At 46.2% G+C, this 20,756-nt stretch overlaps 1 protein-coding gene across 4 annotated transcripts in view; it reads left to right on the top strand.

Annotated features, from left to right (window-relative positions):
- The window catches only part of EEF2K (eukaryotic elongation factor 2 kinase), an 85,199-nt gene extending 65,627 nt beyond the window's left edge, over positions 1-19,572 (top strand). For all 4 annotated transcript variants that reach the window (XM_033963432.1, XM_033963433.1, XM_033963434.1 and 1 more), the window contains 5 exons: positions 8,114-8,248; positions 9,573-9,761; positions 10,647-10,771; positions 12,460-12,638; positions 18,466-19,572. In XM_033963432.1, the coding sequence (XP_033819323.1) occupies positions 8,114-8,248; positions 9,573-9,761; positions 10,647-10,771; positions 12,460-12,638; positions 18,466-18,575 (738 nt within the window). In that variant the 3' untranslated portion in view covers positions 18,576-19,572. The remainder of the gene's footprint in view (positions 1-8,113; positions 8,249-9,572; positions 9,762-10,646; positions 10,772-12,459; positions 12,639-18,465) is intronic.
- Positions 19,573-20,756: the final 1,184 nt, after the last annotated feature.

Below are 20,756 nucleotides of genomic sequence, written 5' to 3'. Positions count from 1 at the left end.
TTCCTCCCCGAGGCATTCGAGGCATTCAAAACGAAAATCGAGACCCCTCTCTAAGAAAGCCCGGAGTTCCCCTCCGGTACGAGGGTGCACCCCCTCTTACCAACCCACAGCTCCTATTGACTCCCCCTCGGTCCGGAGCTCCGGTCCGAGGCCCTAGGCTTTTGCCGAGGGAGTCCGGGGAGGGATCCCCGACCAGGCACCGGTCGGTCCCCAGAACCCTGGCGTCGTCCCCGAGGGGCTCCTCGAGGTGACGCAGGTCCTCGACCCCGGAGCGCTTTCACAGTGCATCTCCGGTATCGGACCGAGGATCCGAGCGAGAGCCCCGCTATTCGAGGGAGGCTTCTCCTTCCTTCTCAGCCAAACGGTGGTCTCGGTCACCGTCCCCGCAAGGGGCCATGGGACCCCATCGACCATCCTTCACGAGGTTCGTCCAGGACATGGGATGTGCCCTTGACTTGGACCTACAATCTGACTCAAGGTACTCCAAGGAATACCTGGCGGAGCTGGATATGCCTTCCCCGCCCCGAGAGTCCCTCCGGCTACCACTGAACCCGGTACTCGGGCAGACCCTTATCAGGAACCTCGAGACTCCTTACATAGTGACGGCGGTCCCATCCAAAATGGAGTCTAAGTACCGGACGGTACCTCACCCGGGTTTGAGCTACCGCAGCTGTCCCACCAATCCCTGCTGGTGGAATCATCTTTGAAAAAAGCTCACCCCTCGAGGGTGTCCGCGGCGGTCCCCCCTGGACGTGAAGGCCGGACACTGGACAAATTCGGACGCCGGTTGTACCAGAACTCTATGATGACCGCCAGAGTCCTGAACTACACCTTCACTTTTTCCCCATACCTGAAGCACCTCATTGGGCGGCTCGCCTCCTTCTCGGAGAGCTTACCCACCCCTCGCCAGACAGAGTTCAGCCTCCTCCTCGAGGATTTTTCCAATCTCAGGCTACACTTGTTCCACGTCGCTTACGACGGCTTCGAGCTATCTTCCAGGGTCGCAGCCTTCGTGGTGGCCATGCGCCGGCTGGCATGGCTACGACTCGTCGATATGGACCCCAACCTGCAAGATCGACTAGCCAACCTCCCCTGCGTCGGGAAGGAACTCTTTGACGACACCATCGAAGCTGCTACAAAACAGCTGTCTGAACACGAACGCTCATTCGCGTCTCTTGTCCGACAGAAGCCTAAACCACAGACCTCTCGCCCCTTCCGGGGATTACCTCGACGCTACCCCCAGAAGTCCACAACGGCCTTTTCCAGACCACCGCCGCGACGCCCCCAGGCTCACTCTAGGGCTCCACCAAAGTCACAGCCCACGGCGTCGGCGAAGCCATCTCCGTCCTTTTGACGGAATGAGCGGACGGGGGCGGGCCCCCTCCGCACCTCCACCGAACCCCGTCCCCATCGGGGGCCGCCTTCAAGCCTTCTACCCTCACTGGAAAGCCATCACGTCGGACTCATGGGTCCTTGGCGTGATCTCATCAGGGTACTCGCTCAACTTTCAAGAGGTACCCCCCGACAGTCCACCGAGCGCGTGCCCTCCAAACCGAGCGCAGTTGCCCCTCCTCCTCTCCGACACACAGGACCTCCTCCGCCTGCAGGCGGTGTAACCGGTCTCCCAAAATCAAAGGGGCCAAGGGTTTTACTCCCGTTACTTCCTGGTACCGAAGAAGACGGGAGACCTGCGCCCGATCCTAGACTTGAGACGCCTGAACAAGTTTCTAGTACGGGAAAAGTTCCGGATGCTTTCACTTCCGATTCTTTACCCCTTGATCAGCGAGGGCGATTGGCTCTGCTCCCTCGACCTGAAGGAGGCCTACATCCATGTTCCGGTGCACCCTGCTTGCCGCAAGTTCCTGCGTTTTCAAGTGGGAGACCTTCACCTGCAATATCGGGTCCTCCCCTTCGGCCTGTCCTCGTCCCCCCCAAGTCTTCACGAAGTGCCTCGTAGTGGTCGCGGCTGCCTTACGCTCCCATGGTCTATAGGTATTCCCCTACCTGGACGATTGGTTGATCAAAGACTCAACCAGGGAGGGGGCTATCTCAGCGACCCAACAGACTATCACTTCCCTTCAGTGTCTGGGGTTCGAGATAAACTTCCCAAAATCCCAGCTACGCCCCTCTCAGTCCTTACAATTCATCGGGGCCATGCTTGACACGGTCCGCCTTCGCTCCTTCCTCCCCCCTCAGCGTCGGGAGGCATTGGTAAACCTGAGCCGACAAGTCTTGAGATCGAACTCGGTCTCGGCACAACAAATAATGACGCTCCTCGGCCATATGGCCTCCACAGTCCACGTTACCCCGCTTGCTCGCCTTCATCTGCGGTTACCACAGTGGATTTTGGCATCACAATGGCGACAGGATCGGGACCCGATCAACTGCCACGTGATAGTGACTCCTTCCTTGCGAAGATCGCTCCGTTGGTGGACCGACTCTTCGAATCTTTCCAAGGGTTTGCTCTTTCTCGCCCCTCCACACCACAAGGTCCTAACCACGGACTCGTCGGAGTACGCTTGGGGGGCTCATGTGGACGGTCTCCGCACTCAAGGTCTGTGGTCCGCAGAGGACCGTCGCTGCCACATCAACGTGTTGGAACTCCGGGCCATTTACCTCGCCGTGGTGGCCTTCCAACACCTGCTTCACGACCGGGTGGTTCTCGTCCGTACGGACAACCAGGTGGCGATGTACTACGTAAACAAGCAAGGAGGGACCGGGTCCTGGTCCCTCTGCCAAGAAGCTCTACAGCTCTGGGAGTGGGCGGTCTCCCAAAACATCTCCCTTCGAGCGGTTTACATCCAAGGGGAACAAAACTGCCTGGCGGACAGGCTCAGCCACCTCCTCCAGCCACACGAGTGGTCCCTGCATTCTCAGGTGCTGCGACAGGTGTTCGACACGTGGGGGACTCCCCAGATAGATCTGTTCGCCTCCCCCGACAATCAAAAACTGCCTCTCTTCCGTTCAAGGATATACTCCCCGGACCGTCTCGAGGCCGATGCCTTCCTCCTAGATTGGGAGGGAAAGTTCCTCTATGCGTTCCCGCCATTTCCTCTGATTCTGAGGACGCTGGTCCATCTAAAATCTCTGAGGGCCACTCTGATCTTGATCGCTCCTCGATGGCCCTGCCAGCCTTGGTTCTCCCTACTACTTCAACTCAGTGTCAGGGAACCTCTGCTTCTGCCTGTCTTTCCCTCTCTGCTATCTCAGAGTCGGGGTTCACTGTTACATCCCAATCTTCAGTCTCTTCATCTGACTGCTTGGTTTCTTTCCCCTTGACTTCCTTCCCTGTTTCTCAGTCGGTCAGGGACGTGTTGGAGGCTTCTCGGAAGGTCTCAACCAGACTCTGCTATTCTCAGAAGTGGACTAGATTCTCGTCCTGGTGCTCCTCTCACCGCCAGGACCCGGTGTCGGTCCCTGTGACCTTGGTTCTGGAGTATTTACTCCATTTATCTCACTCTGGCCTGAAGACCAATTCCATTTGAGTCCATCTCAGCGCCATTGCTGCCTTTCATCAGCCCCTGGAAGGGAAGGCTCTTTCACTCCATCCCTTAGTTTCCCGTTTCATGAAGGGGCTCCTGAATGTTCATCCTCCCCTCAAACCGCCTCCGGTGGTTTGGGATCTCAATGTGGTTCTAGCTCAACTGATGAAACCTCCATTTGAGCCTATGGATAAGTGTCATCTTAAGTTCCTCACTTGGAAAGTGATCTTCCTACTCGCTCTCACTTCTGCTCGGAGGGTTAGCGAGCTGCAGGCCTTGGTGACGGACCCACCTTTCACGGTATTCCACCATGACAAGGTGGTCCTCCGCACTCACCCTAAGTTTTTGCCTAAGGTGGTGTCTGATTTTCATCTCAACCAGTCCATTGTTCTACCTGTGTTCTTCCCCAAGCCCCACTCTCATCCCGGAGAGGTGGCGCTTCACACTCTCGACTGCAAGCGGGCGTTGGCCTTCTACCTCCAACACACCCAGTCCCATCGGACAGCCCCCCAGTTGTTTTTGTCCTTCAACCCCAACAGGTTGGGGCGCCCAGTTTCCAAGCGCACCCTGTCCAACTGGTTAGCTGCTTGTATTTCTTTCTGCTACGCTCAGGCTGGTCTCGCGCTGCATGGCCGAGTCACGGGACATAAGGTCCGAGCGATGGCAGCTTCGATAGCTTTCCTCAGGTCCACGCCTATCGAGGATATCTGCAAGGCTGCCACGTGGTCTTCGGTTCATACTTTCACCTCACACTACTGCCTGGATACACTGTCCAGGAGCGATGGCCGGTTTGGCCAATCGGTCTTACGTAACCTATTTTCTTGAATTGCCAACCTCCCTCCATCCCTTATCAGTTAGCTTGGAGGTCACCCACATGTGAGAATATCATGCCTGTTTGTCCTGGGATAAAGCACAGTTACTTACCGTAACAGGTGTTATCCAGGGACAGCAGGCATATATTCTCACAACCCGCCCACCTCCCCAGGGTTGGCTTCTTTGCTGGACATGTGAACTGGAGACCACGAGGAGGGGATGCGCCCTCTAGTGGAGCAGGAGGCACACATGCGTGGTGCAGCCAGCAAGCTTGAATCTTCAATCAAGTTTGCTTGAAATGCTGTCCGCATGGGGGCTCCGTAGATGACGTCACCCACATGTGAGAATATATGCCTGCTGTCCCTGGATAACACCGGTTACGGTAAATAACTGTGCTTTATGGCGGCACTTGTTTGTGCTATTCACTGCTGTGTGTTTCAATACCTTCAATACCTTATTTACCATGGACCCCTGAAGAAGGTGTGTTTTCCGAAACACGGACCGTGTCGGGTCCTCTGGTTGGTAATAAGGTTGTATACCATTGACGTTGCAATAAATAGTGCCTGCATCTTGTACATTTCCTGCAGTTTTTGTTTTGTTTTTCGTTTTTTGTAATATCTTAGCTCACATCAGAGTTTGAGAGGAGGGGAACAGGCTGAGAGCCAGATTCTCAAAAGCTTTCTATGCCAATGAGACACTTCGAAATCAGTCTTGCAGGCTCGGAAACTCAGCCTTTGATGCTCAGAAGGGTTCTTGGGGGCATTTACAGATTCCGGTAGCAGCCACTGAGAACCCTATGCAAATGCATTAGAAGGAGCTCATTAGTATTTAAATGAGCTGTCTTTGTGATGCACAAAAGGGAACACCCCCCACCCCTTTTACACGGCAAAATTCTCAAGACCTGCCTTATGCGCAGGACACACACGCACAACAGCTGTGCCCATTTTTAGCTTTTTTGGGGGGGAGGGGGAGGTCCTAAACTGCTTGAAGAGCTGCGCTCAGCTGAGCTGATACGAAGTTGCGATGACTGTGCGGGCTCAGCTGATCGCGGGCAGGAGAAAAGAGAAGAGTTTGGGACTTTGCAGTAGGCAAGGGACAGGGGAAAGAGCCGTGCTTAACAATTTGTTCTTCTGAGCAGATGCCCCTCCCCCCCCCTTTTACCAGGCCACTCTGCACAAATAACATGCATATAATTTGCATACTATCTGTGCTGAGCATCACCTGATAAAAAAAATCACTCCCAACCTGCTATTTTTACCGGGTTGCCAGAACTTTGAGAATCTGGCCCTGTGTAGAGAGTTGCACGGGGACAGAAATCCCACCCGTCCCCACCAGGATCCTCTCCGTCCCCACCCATCCCCGCAAGGAATTACCTCCATCCCCGCCCGTCCCCATAAAAAGCAGCAATTACTTCTGACAGGATCATCAATTCCACAGTTTCTTTTGCTGTTTTCTTTGTGGAATCTCTTTGGTGGAACCCTTTTTTTGTTTTCTGTTCAGGTAATTAACTTATAAACCCCCCCTCTTTTACTAAGGCTGACGTGTCCATTATATTATATGGATGAACCCTGCTTCTAAAGCCTTCCATCCCCGTGGGAGTCCCGTTGGCCAGAGGGGGGGTCCCCGTCAGAGTCCCGTGGGCCAGAGGGGGGTCCCCGTGGGAGTCCCGTGGGTTAGGGGGGGATTCCCGCGATCTCCGTTCCCGTGCAGACCTCTAGCCCTGAGTTAGGAATTGGAGGGAAAGAAGTTGCATTGAAGAAGAGAAGGAGGAGGAGACTGGGTTCTGAGAAGACAGAGGGGGAGAGACAAATTGGGTTGAAGGAAGAATCATTGGATGAAGGATTGAGGTTGGTGAGAAAAATAGAGAAGGGTCAGAAAGAAGAAATGGGGGAGGGTAGAATATCCTGCTGGGTTCCATTTCTTTGTACCTGATGAAAATGTCTCTTAGGAGCTGTGTTTAGAAGGGCTCATCTCTCACACACTAACCCCCTCTTTTACTAAGGTGCACTAACTGATTAGCGCATGCTAAATGCTAGCGCGTCCATAGATTAACATGCATGCGTTTTAGCACGCGCTAAATCGATTAGTGCACGCTAATCGATTAGCGCACCTTAGTGAAAGAGGGCCTGAGACTTAAGGGGTCCTTTTATTAAGGCGCGCTAACTGATTTAGTGCGCCTTAATAAAAGGACCCCTAAATTCAAGGGTGAAGAAAAGTTCCAAAAAGCTCCGAGGGTGCATTTTGCATAATGTGAAATAGTGCATTTCTTAACCAGTATTTTCATATTTTACAATGGGGATGGACTCTCAGAAAAAAAATTGTTAAAGCAAAAAAAATGTACACTTTCAAAAAGCTCCACAGTGCTTTTTACAAAAAGCTTTTGTGTTAGTGATTTTGACGGAATTGTTTCTAGTCCATAAAGTTTCAAGAAATTAAATCTTTGTCAAACAACGTGCTGTTTCCAAATTATGCACATAAACTGACAGACGTATTTGAGTCTCTCTTTAGCGTATTTTTGGCCTTTATTATTTTGAGACCTTCTACCTTAAACATCACTCTCTCTCTGGGACCTCAGTGGTGCCCCTGTGTGTACTATAAAGTTTTACTTTCAAATGATGAATACCAGTACACCACTTTACACCACAATTCACATGTTCAAATCACATATGCTCCTCAGAATGCCACACCAAGGAATAGTGTGGTCACACATCCTCACTGGAACATTATATTATGTGATATTTTTGAACTAATGTGCACTTATTTACGTACTGTGATTAATAATTTATAAAGTGACGATATTATCTAAAAGCAAACATTTTTGAATATTCTGTGCATTAAAGTGACTTAGCTTTTGAACCGGGTCTGCTTCATTCCCCACCGACGCGTTTCAAGGTTTTCTTCAGGGTCGGGGACATGAAGAGCTGCAAGATAATCAATAAATCAGCAAACCGGGTAAAAAAACATAGAAAACAACTATTTGATGTTATATTTTCCAGAATTATCCGGGATTTATAACATAACACTAGTCCGTGGCAAAGTTATCCAAGGCGTTCAGAGTGGAGCTGATAAAGAACCCCCCCTATCATATGACCCGAACTGTCCAATGAACAAAAAGAAAATGTACTGGTATTCATCGCTTGATAGTAAGACATCTTGGTTTTGAACATTCAATACTATAAAGTTTTGACACGCACAGTTTATAAGCACCAGCCTCGTCATTGGTCCATTTTCTATTTTCATAAAGTGCTTAATAGTGCTCTTATCTATAATTTATAATTTAATGTAAACAGTACTCATTTAGGGGCACATACTCCGACGTAGGCTGTTTCAAGGATTTCCCTCTATAAAGCAAGAAAGGGCAATCAGCAGCTTATTCTAACAATCTTATTAGCAATTTTCAGCAACCATCCTCTCATATCTCTATATATACTAATATTATCATTAGCTTAGCTACAAATTCCTTTAAATGCCGGTTCCATGATATCCTGCGTTTAATATGCTCTTGGGAAACATGGTCGTGGCTTTTTTTTCTTCTTTTATTATTTTGGCCCGCTTGTGCTGTGCAATAAAGTATCTATTGCTGCCTTGACTCTGGGGTTGAAACTGGAATGGAACGACACCCATGTGTACGTTTGTGTTTAAACCATTGATTTGTTTGTTTTATTACCGAGACACTAACATACTAGCTTTGAACTAAAGTCTTCGGTGTACAAATTTGCCGATAGTTGGCAATCTTAGCTGGCTGGCTTTGTGTGGTAAAAAGCCTGTGGCAGTGTGAATCTTGTGACTCCTTAATTTCGAATGCTGCTTTCTTTTAGGTCAGCGTGGAGAAGTGGAATTTATATCATTCCTCACGGGTTCACGTTCATCGACCCTCCTGTGTTGCAGTGGAGGTGCAGAGGCTGAACGCTCTGGAACTTGAAAAGAAAATTGGAAAGTCAATTCTCGGGAAGGTGATGAGCTTCTCTGCTCTTTCTTAGTTGCAAAAGGACAGTTTGGTAACCAGCTGCTTGTAAGTGGGGCATTAATTGGCAGTAGGCACTGTTCTGTAAGGTGACATGTAAGTGCTTTAACATGCAACTATAAGAGGGGCAATCATAAGACGGGCTAAGGGCACGTTGCCAAGCAACACATACCACTTAAAGGATATCGTCAATTGTGTGCGAGAATTCACAGCAGCCAATCAGCTAGCGGCTCTGCACGGGCAGGAGCGAAGGAAGGACGCTCCTGCTGCGGTTCACCGCTGGACCACCAGGGACTTAACAGGTACACGGAGGGGGTGAGAGGGAGATAAAAGTTGCTTAAAGTTGGGATGGGGCAGATGCAGATGTGTGTGGACACTTTTTCCTTAGGAAATTTTGAAAAAGAATGTATGTACGTCCATCCTGCCTATTCTTGCAGAGGCAACAGGTGAAAAGTTACCTGCAGACAACCGTAAAGCAAGAGTAGGCGGTTGTCAGGGGCAACAGCTTCAGGAAGGGGCACAGAGACTTCAGTCAAAGCCAAAAATAAGATAAAAGTAAAACACACACACTCTAATGAGGAAGCAAGCAAGGTGTAAGGCTGAAATACGCGAGTAGCTTGAAGACTGACATCTTTAAAAAAAAAAAAAAAAAAATGGTAGCACATACTCAAAATGGCTCCATCCTCCCACTCAGTGTCGTAGCTAGGGAGAGTGGCGCCTGGTCCTCTTCTCTGCCCCCCTCTTTCCCAACCCCCCCTGCCGTGCATGCGCTCCCTTCCCCCTTCCCTTTTTAATTTTCCAGGTGGGACCAAATTCACGAACTTGCTGCCCTTGTCATGTCGGCTATCCCTCTGATGTCACTTCCTAGACACGTGTCTAGTCGGAGAGAAGCGACACCAACTCAGGCAGCAAGTTCGTAATTCCGCTTGTGCAGGGAAAATTATAGGGAAGGGGCACATGCGTGTGACAGTGGGGTCAGAAAGGAGCAGGGGGGCGGAGTGCCAGCACCCCTACCAAGACTGCGCCCCCCCTTTTACTACATCACTGCCCCCACTTTTATCCCTTGTTAGCTGTTAAGCATTACTGAATCTCTGGCAGAGAGCTGCTAATCTATCTCTGCCAGGGGGCAGAGGGCATTCAGGACTGCAGGGCAAACATTACAGCTTAATTAAAAAGTCTGTATAACTTTAAAAAAGAAATGTATTACTATGTAAATTGAACTGAGAGAAGTAGTTGCTTTTTCAGCAAGGTTGAAATGGTGATATTTTTTTTTCATAGTTTCCACATGGTAATGACGCCAGTTCTGTTCTTAGGTTCACTTGGCTATGGTTCGCTACCACGAAGGTGGACGCTTCTGTGACAAAGACAAAGAGTGGGACCAAGAATCCGCCATTTTTCACCTGGAGCATGCGGCCCACTGTGGTGAACTGGAAGCTATAGTCGGCCTGGGGCTCATGTATTCCCAACTCCCACATCACATTCTTACCGATGTCAACGTTGAAGTACGTTGGAATACTCCCCAAAAGTATTGTGTCTGTGTTTTTTTTTGGTTTTGTTTTGTTTTCCCTCCTGGCTGCTTCCTCGTTTGGTGTTTTCAAGCCAGTCAGAGCCTTCCCCATTCCCTATGACAAATGATTTAGAAATATAAATAAATAAGCCAGGCTTCATTTGCAGTTTTATCTGCGGTCTTTTCCTGTTTTTGTTGCCTCTTCCACCACCCATTTAATACTGAATGGGAGAAATTACATCATTAACCCCACTATAAAAATCTTAGGCGTTACTTTAGATCAGTCGTTAACGTTTGTGGCTCATACGGATATTCTGGTTAAAAAGTGTTATCACACTCTTTGGGAAATTGCGTTCTTTAAAATCATACATTGATTTTTCAGGTTTCGGGTTCAGTCTCTCATATTGAATACTTTGGATTATTGTAATATCATCTACTTAGGATCCTATTTTAAAAAAAACCCATCAAGAGATTGAGAATTATTCAAAACACAGCGATACGATTGAGTTTTGGTCTAAAAAAATCTGAACATATTACTCCATTTTACAAAAAATTACACTGGGGGGGGGGGGGGAGGCAATGGCATGTCCAGGAGGCACTATAGGTCATGCCCTGGCTGCTTAATGTCAGTCACATCAAGATCGATATGCTCCAATTGTGGGGCGGGGCCAAACTAAGAACAGATTCCGCCATAAGTGATATGAAATGAAGGTGCTATGTCAGGTTAAGTCTCCCATGAATATGTCGCGGGAGAACTGTTGTCATACTCCATTCTGCAGTGCCGTTCCAGTATAAGAGGTCAAACCATTTGGGTTTGCCATGCAACAGCTGAAGTTATCTGTTGACTAATTTGGTCATTTTCTGCTCCTCGCTTCTGCAGGCTACAGAGGAAAACAGGAGAAAAGGATTCAACTATTTGCTGATGGCAGCAGAAGCCGGGGACAGGCCGTCTATGATCCACGTCGCCAGATCCTACGACACTGGCGCAAACCTTGGCTCGGACAGGTATCTCAACCATAGTGATTTGGGGAACAGGGGCCTATTGCTTTCTCTATCCAGATTGACTTGAGGCAAAAAAAAAGGGTAGATACTATGCATTAATATCCTTTTAAATTGATGCACCTAGCTTAACCAAACTTTTGAGGAAAGTAGGCCATTGAGAGAACATTAGACTTTCATGGTTGGTTTTCTAAATTGGGGGGAGGGGATTCTGGGAAGGGAGCAAAGTTTAAATTATTTAACTGTGGGACATACACTGGGACTGAAACGAAGGCTACATAATAGAGATGGAACGAGAAATGCTCTAAGAGAGAATTCACTATTGCACCACCATAGGAAGGAAAAGTGGCAATTTGGTTTTGTGTGCTTCGGGCTTGTTAGAACAGCGTTTTGGCATAGTCCATCAAATAGCAGTGGGTACATAGGGCTCCTTTTATAAAGCCGCGCTAGGGCCTTAACGAACAGAATAGCGCGCACTAAATTGCCGCATGCGTTAGCCGCTACCGCCTCCTTTGGAGCAGGCGGTAGATTTCCGACTCGCGCGTGCTAATCGGTGCGTGCGTTAAAACCGCCTGCGCGGCTTTGCAAAAGGAGCCCATGGTGGTCACTGTATAGCTTTAACGCCTTGTCGATGGGAGGGGAGGGTTGAATGCCAAAACCATCTTTCTCCTCTCGGCATTTCTCCGATTCCCCTCTCAGGTCACAGCCTGGTTATACAGTTCTGCTCTCGGGACCCTGTCGTCCAAGAGCCAAAGTATTTGAAATCGTTTCACTTGATTTTCGTAGCCCAGTTGTTCCGTGACGGTGGCATAATGGGGTAAAATTCTCAAACCGGCACCTAAGTTAATTGAAGAACGCTGTTAGAAACGGTGAAAAACGGTGATGTAGGAAGTGCCTTCCAGAACCCACATAGGTGCTTTAGGCCACTGAACGCCAAAGTAGGCATTACTACTGTTAGTTATTTCTATAGAGCTACCAGATGCAAGCAGCGCTGTACAGAGTCGCAAAGAATAAGAAAACAGTCCCTGCTCGAAAGATCATTAGCCTGAAGCGCCCTACAAGGGTGCAATTCGCACGAAGGTAGGTGCCGAACATATAGGCCTGGAACACCTTGGCATACATTTCCAGCGCCTATCTTTCACGTGGGTGCAATTCTGAAAACGGTGCCGATGTGCGATTGACGCGCGATTGGTGGCCGCTTTTAAGGCGGTCACCAATATGGACGCCAGAGAATAGGCCTACAGCTAACTTTTGTGGATTTCTGTAAGAGAGTTCTTTTAGTATGCTAAATATAGACTCCTGCATATCGGTGTCTTAAGGTTGCCAGAAAGGTACCGCATACCCTGGTGATAAAACCAAAATGTATGCCAAAGACCCTTTGACTGCCCCTTTTGTTTTTAAGGAAGAGGGAGAATCTTCGGGCACCGGCACTGGTGCCAAGTCAGGTAAAGGAAGTGTCATTGACTGCTCGGGGGGGGAACGTAGGATCGCGGTGGAGGGGGGGATGCCGGATCATGGTGGGGGGGGCGCTCGTATAGCGAGGCAAGCTCGGTTTACGAGGCACCAAGTTTGCGAATGTTTTGCTCGTCTTGCAAAACACTCGCAAACTGGTGCTCTCGTAAACCGAGGTACCACTGTATTGGGTTTCCAAGTTGCAACATTGATTGTTTTCCTTTATCTTGCTAATAAAACAGAATGAAAGACTGGCAGGAGGCGCTGAATTGGTACGACTTGGCCCTGAACATGACAGATTATGACGAGGGCGGCGAGTACGACGGAACTCAAGATGAGCCCAAATATCTTCTCCTGGCACGGGAAGCAGAGATGTTAATGACTGGAGGATTCAACTTAGAAAAAGACCCTCAGAGATCAGGTACAGTATTCTCAAAGGACTTCATCGGCCCTTGTCTTTTTTTTTTATTATTGATAAAGCGTTTCTGTATCCATTTTTAACCTTTTTTGTGGCCAAACAGTAAAGCTAAATTAAGCAGTAAGTCTCACCCAGGGGGTTGATATTCAAATTTGTCTGGATGACTTTGAGAATCGTTTAGACAAATGTTAGCCTTTCAAAACTGCAGACTGCTTAATTTTTTCTAACCCATTTGCTGAATGAAATTTAGATAGTTAAAAATAGAAGGGGGGGTAGACAGAAATATGTTCTAGGATTAAAAACATAGCTGCTGTACTGGGACAGACCTCACACTGTATGTAAACTAGAGAATGTCACGGGGACAAATTTTTCCCAATCCCTGCAGGAACTCAATTTCCCCTTACCAACCCCACAAGTTTTGTCACTATCCTGTCCCTGCCCCATTCCTGTAAGCTCAGCCTTAAGCACACAGGAGTCGAACACTTATGATTTTAAAGTGTCTGAGGCTTGTGCAGATGAGGACAGAGCTTAGGCATCGGTGGAATGAGGCATTATGACATCGCAATCTGAGCTCTAGAATGTTGCTACTTATGATTTTAAAGGGTTTGAGGCTTGTGCAGATGAGGACAAAGTTTGCAGGAACAGGAAAAGAACTCACGGGGATGGGACGAGAAAATTGAGTTCCTGTGGGGACAGGGAAAAATTTGTTCCCGTGTCATTCTCTAATGTAAACCCTATATTGTAACACTATGAATGTAAAAGGACAGAATATAAATCTAAATAAATAAAATAGAAAAGCAGAATCCAGTTTCCTGCAAGGAGCCGTTCCTTAGGTTCATGGAAGTGGGGCTGTCCTTACGCACGGTCCCATCCTTCTTATCAAAGGTAGTTTCGGCCATGTTGAAATGGAGATAGTATGGAAAACCTATCTATATAACTTGATAATTGCTTAGAGATTATGGACTCAATTTGGTGGATAACGGTATTTTAGCAATTGGGCAATAGTTTGTTGGAACAGATTGATCTAAGGACAGACATTTCAATAAAGGGGTGAGAACTATATAACCCATCAATATCCCACTGATATGACCCACCCCAGTTTCTTCAGGTGACACCTATTTGGCAGTACAATGGGTTTTGTGTGCTCATACTTTCTACCATGTTTCGGCTGTTAGGTCGCGCACACATCTACGATTGTGTAACTCCATTATATTTGAAATTCCATTGGTTGCCAATGGAATTTAGAATTAAATTTAAAATCCTGATGCTGGCACATAGGGCATTCTTTGAGTTACAACCATTATATCTCTCTAATCTAATGTTATTTTACACATCTAGTCGCTCGTTGAGATCTTTAAATGACAAGAGTAGCTGTTCCCCATATCTCAAAGGCTCACCTTGCCTCAACCAGAAATGGTGCATTTTTCTACTTGGTTCCAATATTGTGGAACAATTTATCAGTAGAGTTAAGGAAGAATCATTTCAAAATTTTAAGAGACACATTTTTTTTTTCAAATGGCTCTCCCGAATTGAAGAATGAAATGAGACCGCAATCTGCCTTAATTTGTACTGATTCGTGTTGATTTGGGTTTACTTATTTCATATAACAATTTTAGTGGATATGTTTTAGAAATATTCATTTCTTGGATGCTCTCAAGCTCTGCCAGCAACGGATCTGTGAAGTGGGCTGCGCCGGGAATTGTATTAAGACCTGCCCTAAAATATAACTGTTTGCTATCAGGCTGCTTCAGAGACTTTTCTATCTCTTAAATTTGTTTTATTTTATTTTTAATTTTTTTAATCTTCTTTCATTATTTCTATTTTCTATTTCTTTGATTTTTGAGCTTGGAAATGTATTGCATATTTTTATTTTAATCAGGTACTTTAGCTAGAGTGTGAGCCTTCAGGACAGATAGCGTCATTTTTCTCAAGGGCCTAATTTCATTTGAGTTTGATACATTGTAAACCGCTTAGGTCAGTAAAATGCAGGAGCGGTATATCAAGTCTTAAATAAACATAAACATACTATTTAGGGTGGCATATGGGTCACTGCACTGCCCACCAGGCTACTCCAGAGACCTGCTTGCAGCTCTACTAGGACTGGCCATAGTATCTGCAGTTGTCATAGAGACAGATATGTACTGTTTCATGCAGATATTTGGGTGGTTGGAGGGGTCAGTGACCACTGGGGGAGTGTGTGGGAGGTCATATTTCCATCCCTCCAGTGGTCATCTGGTCAGTTTGAGTACCTTTTCGACCCTTATTCATTTAAAAACAGGCCTAGCCCAATACACCCAAATTGTGTCCCAGACGTTTTGTAAAATGTTTGATTATCACTGTAAAATATCCAAGCGCTAAGGCCGCCCTAATCCTGTCCAAAACACACCCCTTAAGATTTAGATGCACTGGAGACAAAACAACCAGAAAGACGTCTTAAAAAGTCAGTTTCAAAAATGCCCACTTGGACGTTTTGACTAGTAAGACGTCCAAATGCCGGTTTATGCCGTCTTTCGGACGTCTGTCTTTTTTTTTTTTGCAAATGAACCCCTATGTGACTTACAGTATAATGTAGAAAATAGGTGAAATGAAATAAAAAGAAGATTAAGAAGATCTCAAAAATTCATTTTAAAATTAGTTACATTAAAAAGAAGGGAGTAAAACAACCAGGCCTTCAGTTTTTTTCTGAATCTTAGATAAATACCCTAATGAAGCTAATCTAATCTAAACCTTAAGTTTATATACCGCATCCTCTCCATAATTTTAGAGCTCGGCACGGTTTACGAGAGCTTAATATAAGGAAGAAACAACTTAGTGAGGTTGGAGGGTGAGTAGGAGGGAAGAGAGCATTACATTTTTGTGAATAGTCTAGTTTTCAGATGCTTTCGGAATAGTTGGAAGGAGCCCAGATTCCAAAGTGGGGCAGTAAGGTTATTCCAAAGCTCAGTGATTCTGAAGAAGAGAGATTTCCCTAATTTTTCCTGCATAGAGAATACCTTTTAGCGAGGGGAAGGATAGTTTAAGTTTTTGGGAGGATCTGGTGGTATCAGCAGCAATGTGATCCACATAGTAGTCTTTTTTTGTGAAGAAAGTAAAGATAGCTCAAACTAATTCATATGTATCTGTTGGGTGGAAATAGTGCAGATAAGAACAACACGGATTAATACGTGTGAAGAGTTTTGTATAAAATACACATGGTGCAAGCCTGCATGAACTTGAAGACCTGCTCAGGTGGAGGTGGGTAGGAATGGGCGGTGTTACAGTTTATGTGCTATTCGAATACTTTATATTTAGGCCCAGTGGTGTAGCGAGGCCCCTCCCCACCCTCATCTTCGCCCTTCCCTTGCTGCACATGCCCCTCCCTCCTCCCTTTGCCCATACCGCCACAACTAACAACTTTCAACGTGCTCCTAGAGACCCCGGTGGCTCTCCCTCTGACATCACTTCTTATGCGTGGCGCCCGGAAGTGACGTCAGCGGGAGAGCTGATGCGTTTGCAAGGAACACGTTGAAGTTGTTGTTCTCAGCGGCGAACAACTAGAGGTACGGGGGAAAGGAAAGGGGGTCGCATGTGGTTAGGAGGAGGGGGCGGACCATCCCCCTTGCCCCCCCCTTTGCAATGCCACTATTTAGACCTTCTGAGAAGGCATAGCTGTCAGCACCCAAAATCTAGGCATCGTTTATGCTGCATTGCTACTAGTATTTTATAAAGTAGCTACGTGTCTTTATAAAATTGATGAAAAATAGGTGCCTTCCTGCACAGTTAATCGGCTGAAACTGGTATTTGGCCTTGTTTTGGTCTTGGAGGACAATGCCAGTGTGTTCTCCTTCTGAAACTGAAAGTTTGCGCTGTGTCGCAGAGCACTTGCATCCAGATTCCCTGTTGCTCCTGCCCTTACCATCTCCACTGACAAAATGCTGCTGGAGGTCACCGGAGTCAATCTCGTAGTATTTCTAAAACTCTGTGCCCACGGCACAGTGGAGTGCACCAAAGAGATTCTCGGTGTGTCACGAGAGATTCCACAATTTTACTTTAATTTTTAAAATTCCCTTCATAAGTGGACACTAGAATAATAATAATAATAATTTTATTCTTCTATACCGCCATAGTCAGATGACTTCTAGGCAGTTCACATTGAAGAGGACTGGACAATCAACGAATTACAGAATACGAGAAGTGAGGGTTCAACTTATTACACAAGAAATAGATAAGAGGAAAATATGAATCGCTAGTATGCAATATGGATCTCAAGTATGCAACCCGGGGAATAAAGCTGGGCAATCGGCGAATTACAGAAAGCAAATGGTGAAGGTACAACATATTTCATGAGGAATAGACAGAAGGAAAAAATAAATTTGGTGTGGCTTCTGATTAGGAGATGAATCGGTCAAACAGTACGGTTTTAATTACTTTCCGAAAGGCGCTGTAGGTCAGCCTGGCTCTATTGATGTAGTTACCCAGCGAGGATTGCTGTTTGCTTGCTTGGAACATGAAAGATCTATCCAAAAAGGATTTGTATTTACAAGCCGGTGATCCTTGGGTATGCAGATGCGTTGCAGTTTCTGGTTGACCGTGTGGGGTTGTGTAGTACGAAATGTGGTAGAAGATAAGAAGGCGCTTGAAACAAAATACATGCAAATTTGAACATTATTTGCGTTTCCATTGGCAACCAGCGTAGTAGTCTATAAAAGTGTAGTCTACAAAGCAGCCAAGGCTTTGTTACCATTTGGATCTTCTTATCTTTGTGAACTTGGATTTTCAGCTCTGACAGAAATTAAATCGAAAAAAAAAAAGAGAACGACTGCAGATGGTGGATGATGGTTTTTGCTTGTCGACTACTGAGCTGCATTTTGAGTTAATTTGCACTAAAAACCCAGCAGGTTTCACCATTGTTACAATTACCCATATGTAGCTTAAAGAACTTTTTAAATAAATAACTCTCAAATTTAATTTTTTTTGTTGGTTTTTCAATTTTATAATTTCTATTATAATGTGCTGTGAAAAACAAAGATTTGGGCCGGCATGAGCAGGAACAACTGGGGATCACCAGGCCTTGTAAGGTAGGGGAGAGGGGTCCCAGAGTGTGGCTGCTCCTGTGTGGGGGCAGGGCAGACTAGGTTGGAGCACTAAAAACCGAGCAGTGAATTTCAGCTGCAGATTCAGTTTTAGCAGGAACAGAAAATTAAAAAAAACATTTTTGGTCACTCTGTAAGCAGTGGTGTAATGAGGGTGAGCAGCGCCCTGGCCCTCTCCCCCCTTCCCCCCCCGCACCTTTTTAACTTTGGGGTGAGCAGCCACCAACTTACTGTCCACGTCAGCTTCGGTGCTAAACCCTGACATCACTTCCTAGGTGTGGGTCCCAGTAAGTGACATCAGAGAGAGTGCCGATGCCAACGTGGCAAGCAAGTTGAAAAGGTACAGGGGAAGGGAAGAGGCACATGTGCAGTGGGGGGTGGAAAGGAGATGGGGTGCCAGCACCCCAAGGAAGATGGCGCCCGGGGCAGACTGCCCCCCCTCACCCTCCCCTTTCTACGCCACTGTCTCTACAGATTCGATTTCAACAAAAAAAAAATTGTTTTTGGTTGCCCTCTATTATTTACTAGCACCATGTAAAAGTAGGAATTCAATTAATGACCCATATCGTAGAACAGTGTCTTACTAGTCTATAGAAAAAAATCAGTCCAATTGCTTGTGTTGCCACAGAACACTTTGCCAGACTTATTGCCTTATTGGTCTTGATACCTTTAATTTGTTCTGTTTAATGAAGGATGGAGGATTTTGCTGTCCAGTGGGAACAGAAATGTCTTTGACCTCTGACCTTTGCTCTTTGCAGGTGACCTGTTTACAGAAGCAGCAGAGGCAGCCATGGAAGCCATGAAGGGCAGGTTAGCCAATCAATACTACCAGAAAGCCGAAGAGGCCTGGGCGATGATGGAGGAATAGAACCGTAGGAGCACTGCAGCTCATTTCGTGTATTCTGTGAAAAAACAGACTTCTTATGATTGGGGGAAGGGGTTTTATTTTATTTGTGTTGTGTTTAAATTTGTGTTTGTACTGTCTAAGTTTTCTAATTCTGGTTTACTTTAAGGAAATGAATTCAAGAACAAACTGGAGGAGTGGGGAGTAATATATTTTTACATGCATGGGGTAATGCATTTCAATGCTGCAATACCTACTAACTTGACTTTTGATATGTATATTTAACTTTTACAGATGAGGATCTTGTGTTACTTTGGGGGGGATTGTTATGTAAGGGGAGTCGACCTTTATTTTGGCTTGCATAATAGCAAGGGTATTTTTTTTTTAAACGGGGCAATAGTCAGCTGCCAGTTGACATTTTTGATTAAGTGCCGGCTGCAGCTGCCAAATATAATCTGGATGTTATGTTTTATATTGAGCTGTAATAAGCTTCAGCTATTTTCTGAGGCATGTCATCAAGTTTTGGAGGTCTTTAAATAAAATATTCAGTGTCCTTCTCCCGATGGTGGGTGGTGCAAATATCCGGATAGCCTTTTTGCTGTCCTAACTTTATCTGGATATGGGGTTGTATATCGCCACTATCCAGACAATTCCCAAGGGCTGCCTGTGCTCCACCCACAGACCGCCATGACACTATCTGGATAGTGCCAACGTGGTCAGGAGAGTTTTGCTGAAAGTAGCTTGGAAGCCCCGGCCTGTAGCAAATGTGCATACCAGGTGCTGAATTCTGAATATTTATTGAACAAATAGGGTTTGTTTTCATATGGGAAAACTTGCAAATGTTTCCTCGTACACTGACCACGCAGTTATTCACAGGAAAGATATGTGAAATGAAACTTTGGTATACATACAGACAAATGATGGCAATCCTTCCAGTAATCTGTGATGGGTGGCGGGGAAAGAATGATCGGTGTCAGTGAAATACACTTGAGGCTGGCTGAATTTTGGGCTCGATGCCGAGGAACTGATCCAAAATCTGAATTTGGCCCTGTTTTGATTTTGGATGAAAGTTTAGCGCAGTGTATGCGCTTCTATTGGCTCCCTACCGCCCAACCCACTTGTAGGCCTCCTGGGCCTACCTTAGAGTTCTTGTGGGCTAGTGCAGTGTTTCCCAAGTCTGTTCTGGAGTACCCCCTTGCCAGTCAGATTTTCAGGATATCCACAATGAAAAAGCATGAAATTGATTTGCATACACTGTCTCTATTATATACAAATCTTTCATGCATATTCATTATGGATAGCCTGAAAAACGGACTGGCAAGGAAATACTCCCGGATCAACTTGGGAAACACTAGTGGCTAGTTTGGGCAGGAATGATCCCAAGTCAATCCTGCCTATACTGTCTCCCCCATCAAAATGGCTGCCGTAAACCCAGTGTCAATCTCATGAGACTGCCATTGGAGGTTGCCACAGCCACAATGAAAATGCATGAATTTGTTTGACCTTATATTTCATATACTGAAGTGGGCTAACAGAAAACCAGGGTTTTTATTCTTGTTATGTGAAATATGTCAGTAAGACTTGGCGCTTCTTTAAATTGAAGGTTTCAATGCACCCCTAGCTGGAAATTGAGCACTTTACATTACATTACATTACATTAGTGACTTCTATTCCGCTTATACCTTGCAGTTCTAGGTGGATTACAGAAGATAACTGGATATTTCCAGGAAGGTTGTATTTATTTGTATACCTGTCCTGACTCAAAACTCTACTTACAGATTTGATGGAAAATGCCAGCATGGAGTGGCTTAGAAATACCATTGGCTATACTCTGGTATTCTGTGGCTGGCAAACTTTCAGCCATGGGCTGCCCCTAGCTATTTGTAGCATCTATTGTTCCCCTCTCCCTCCCTGCCATGTCCATTATAGAGAATGACACGGGGATAAATTTTTCCCTGTCCCCGCAGGGACTCATTTTCCCATCCCATCCCCATAAGTTCTTTTCCTGTCCCTGCCCCATTCCTGCAAGTTCCATCCTCATCTACAGAAGCCTCAAACATTTTAAAAGCATAAGTAGAGCTCAGATTGTGATGTCATAATGCTTCATTCCACCAATGCCTAAGCTCCGTCCTCATCTGCACAAGCCTCAAACACTTTAAAATCATAAGTAGCAACATTCTAGAGCTCAGATTGTGATGTCATAAT

This window comes from Geotrypetes seraphini, chromosome 11, assembly GCF_902459505.1.
Source record: "Geotrypetes seraphini chromosome 11, aGeoSer1.1, whole genome shotgun sequence".
NCBI classification, from domain to species: Eukaryota; Metazoa; Chordata; class Amphibia; order Gymnophiona; family Dermophiidae; genus Geotrypetes; species Geotrypetes seraphini.
This window is presented reverse-complemented; position numbering and strand designations above follow the sequence as displayed.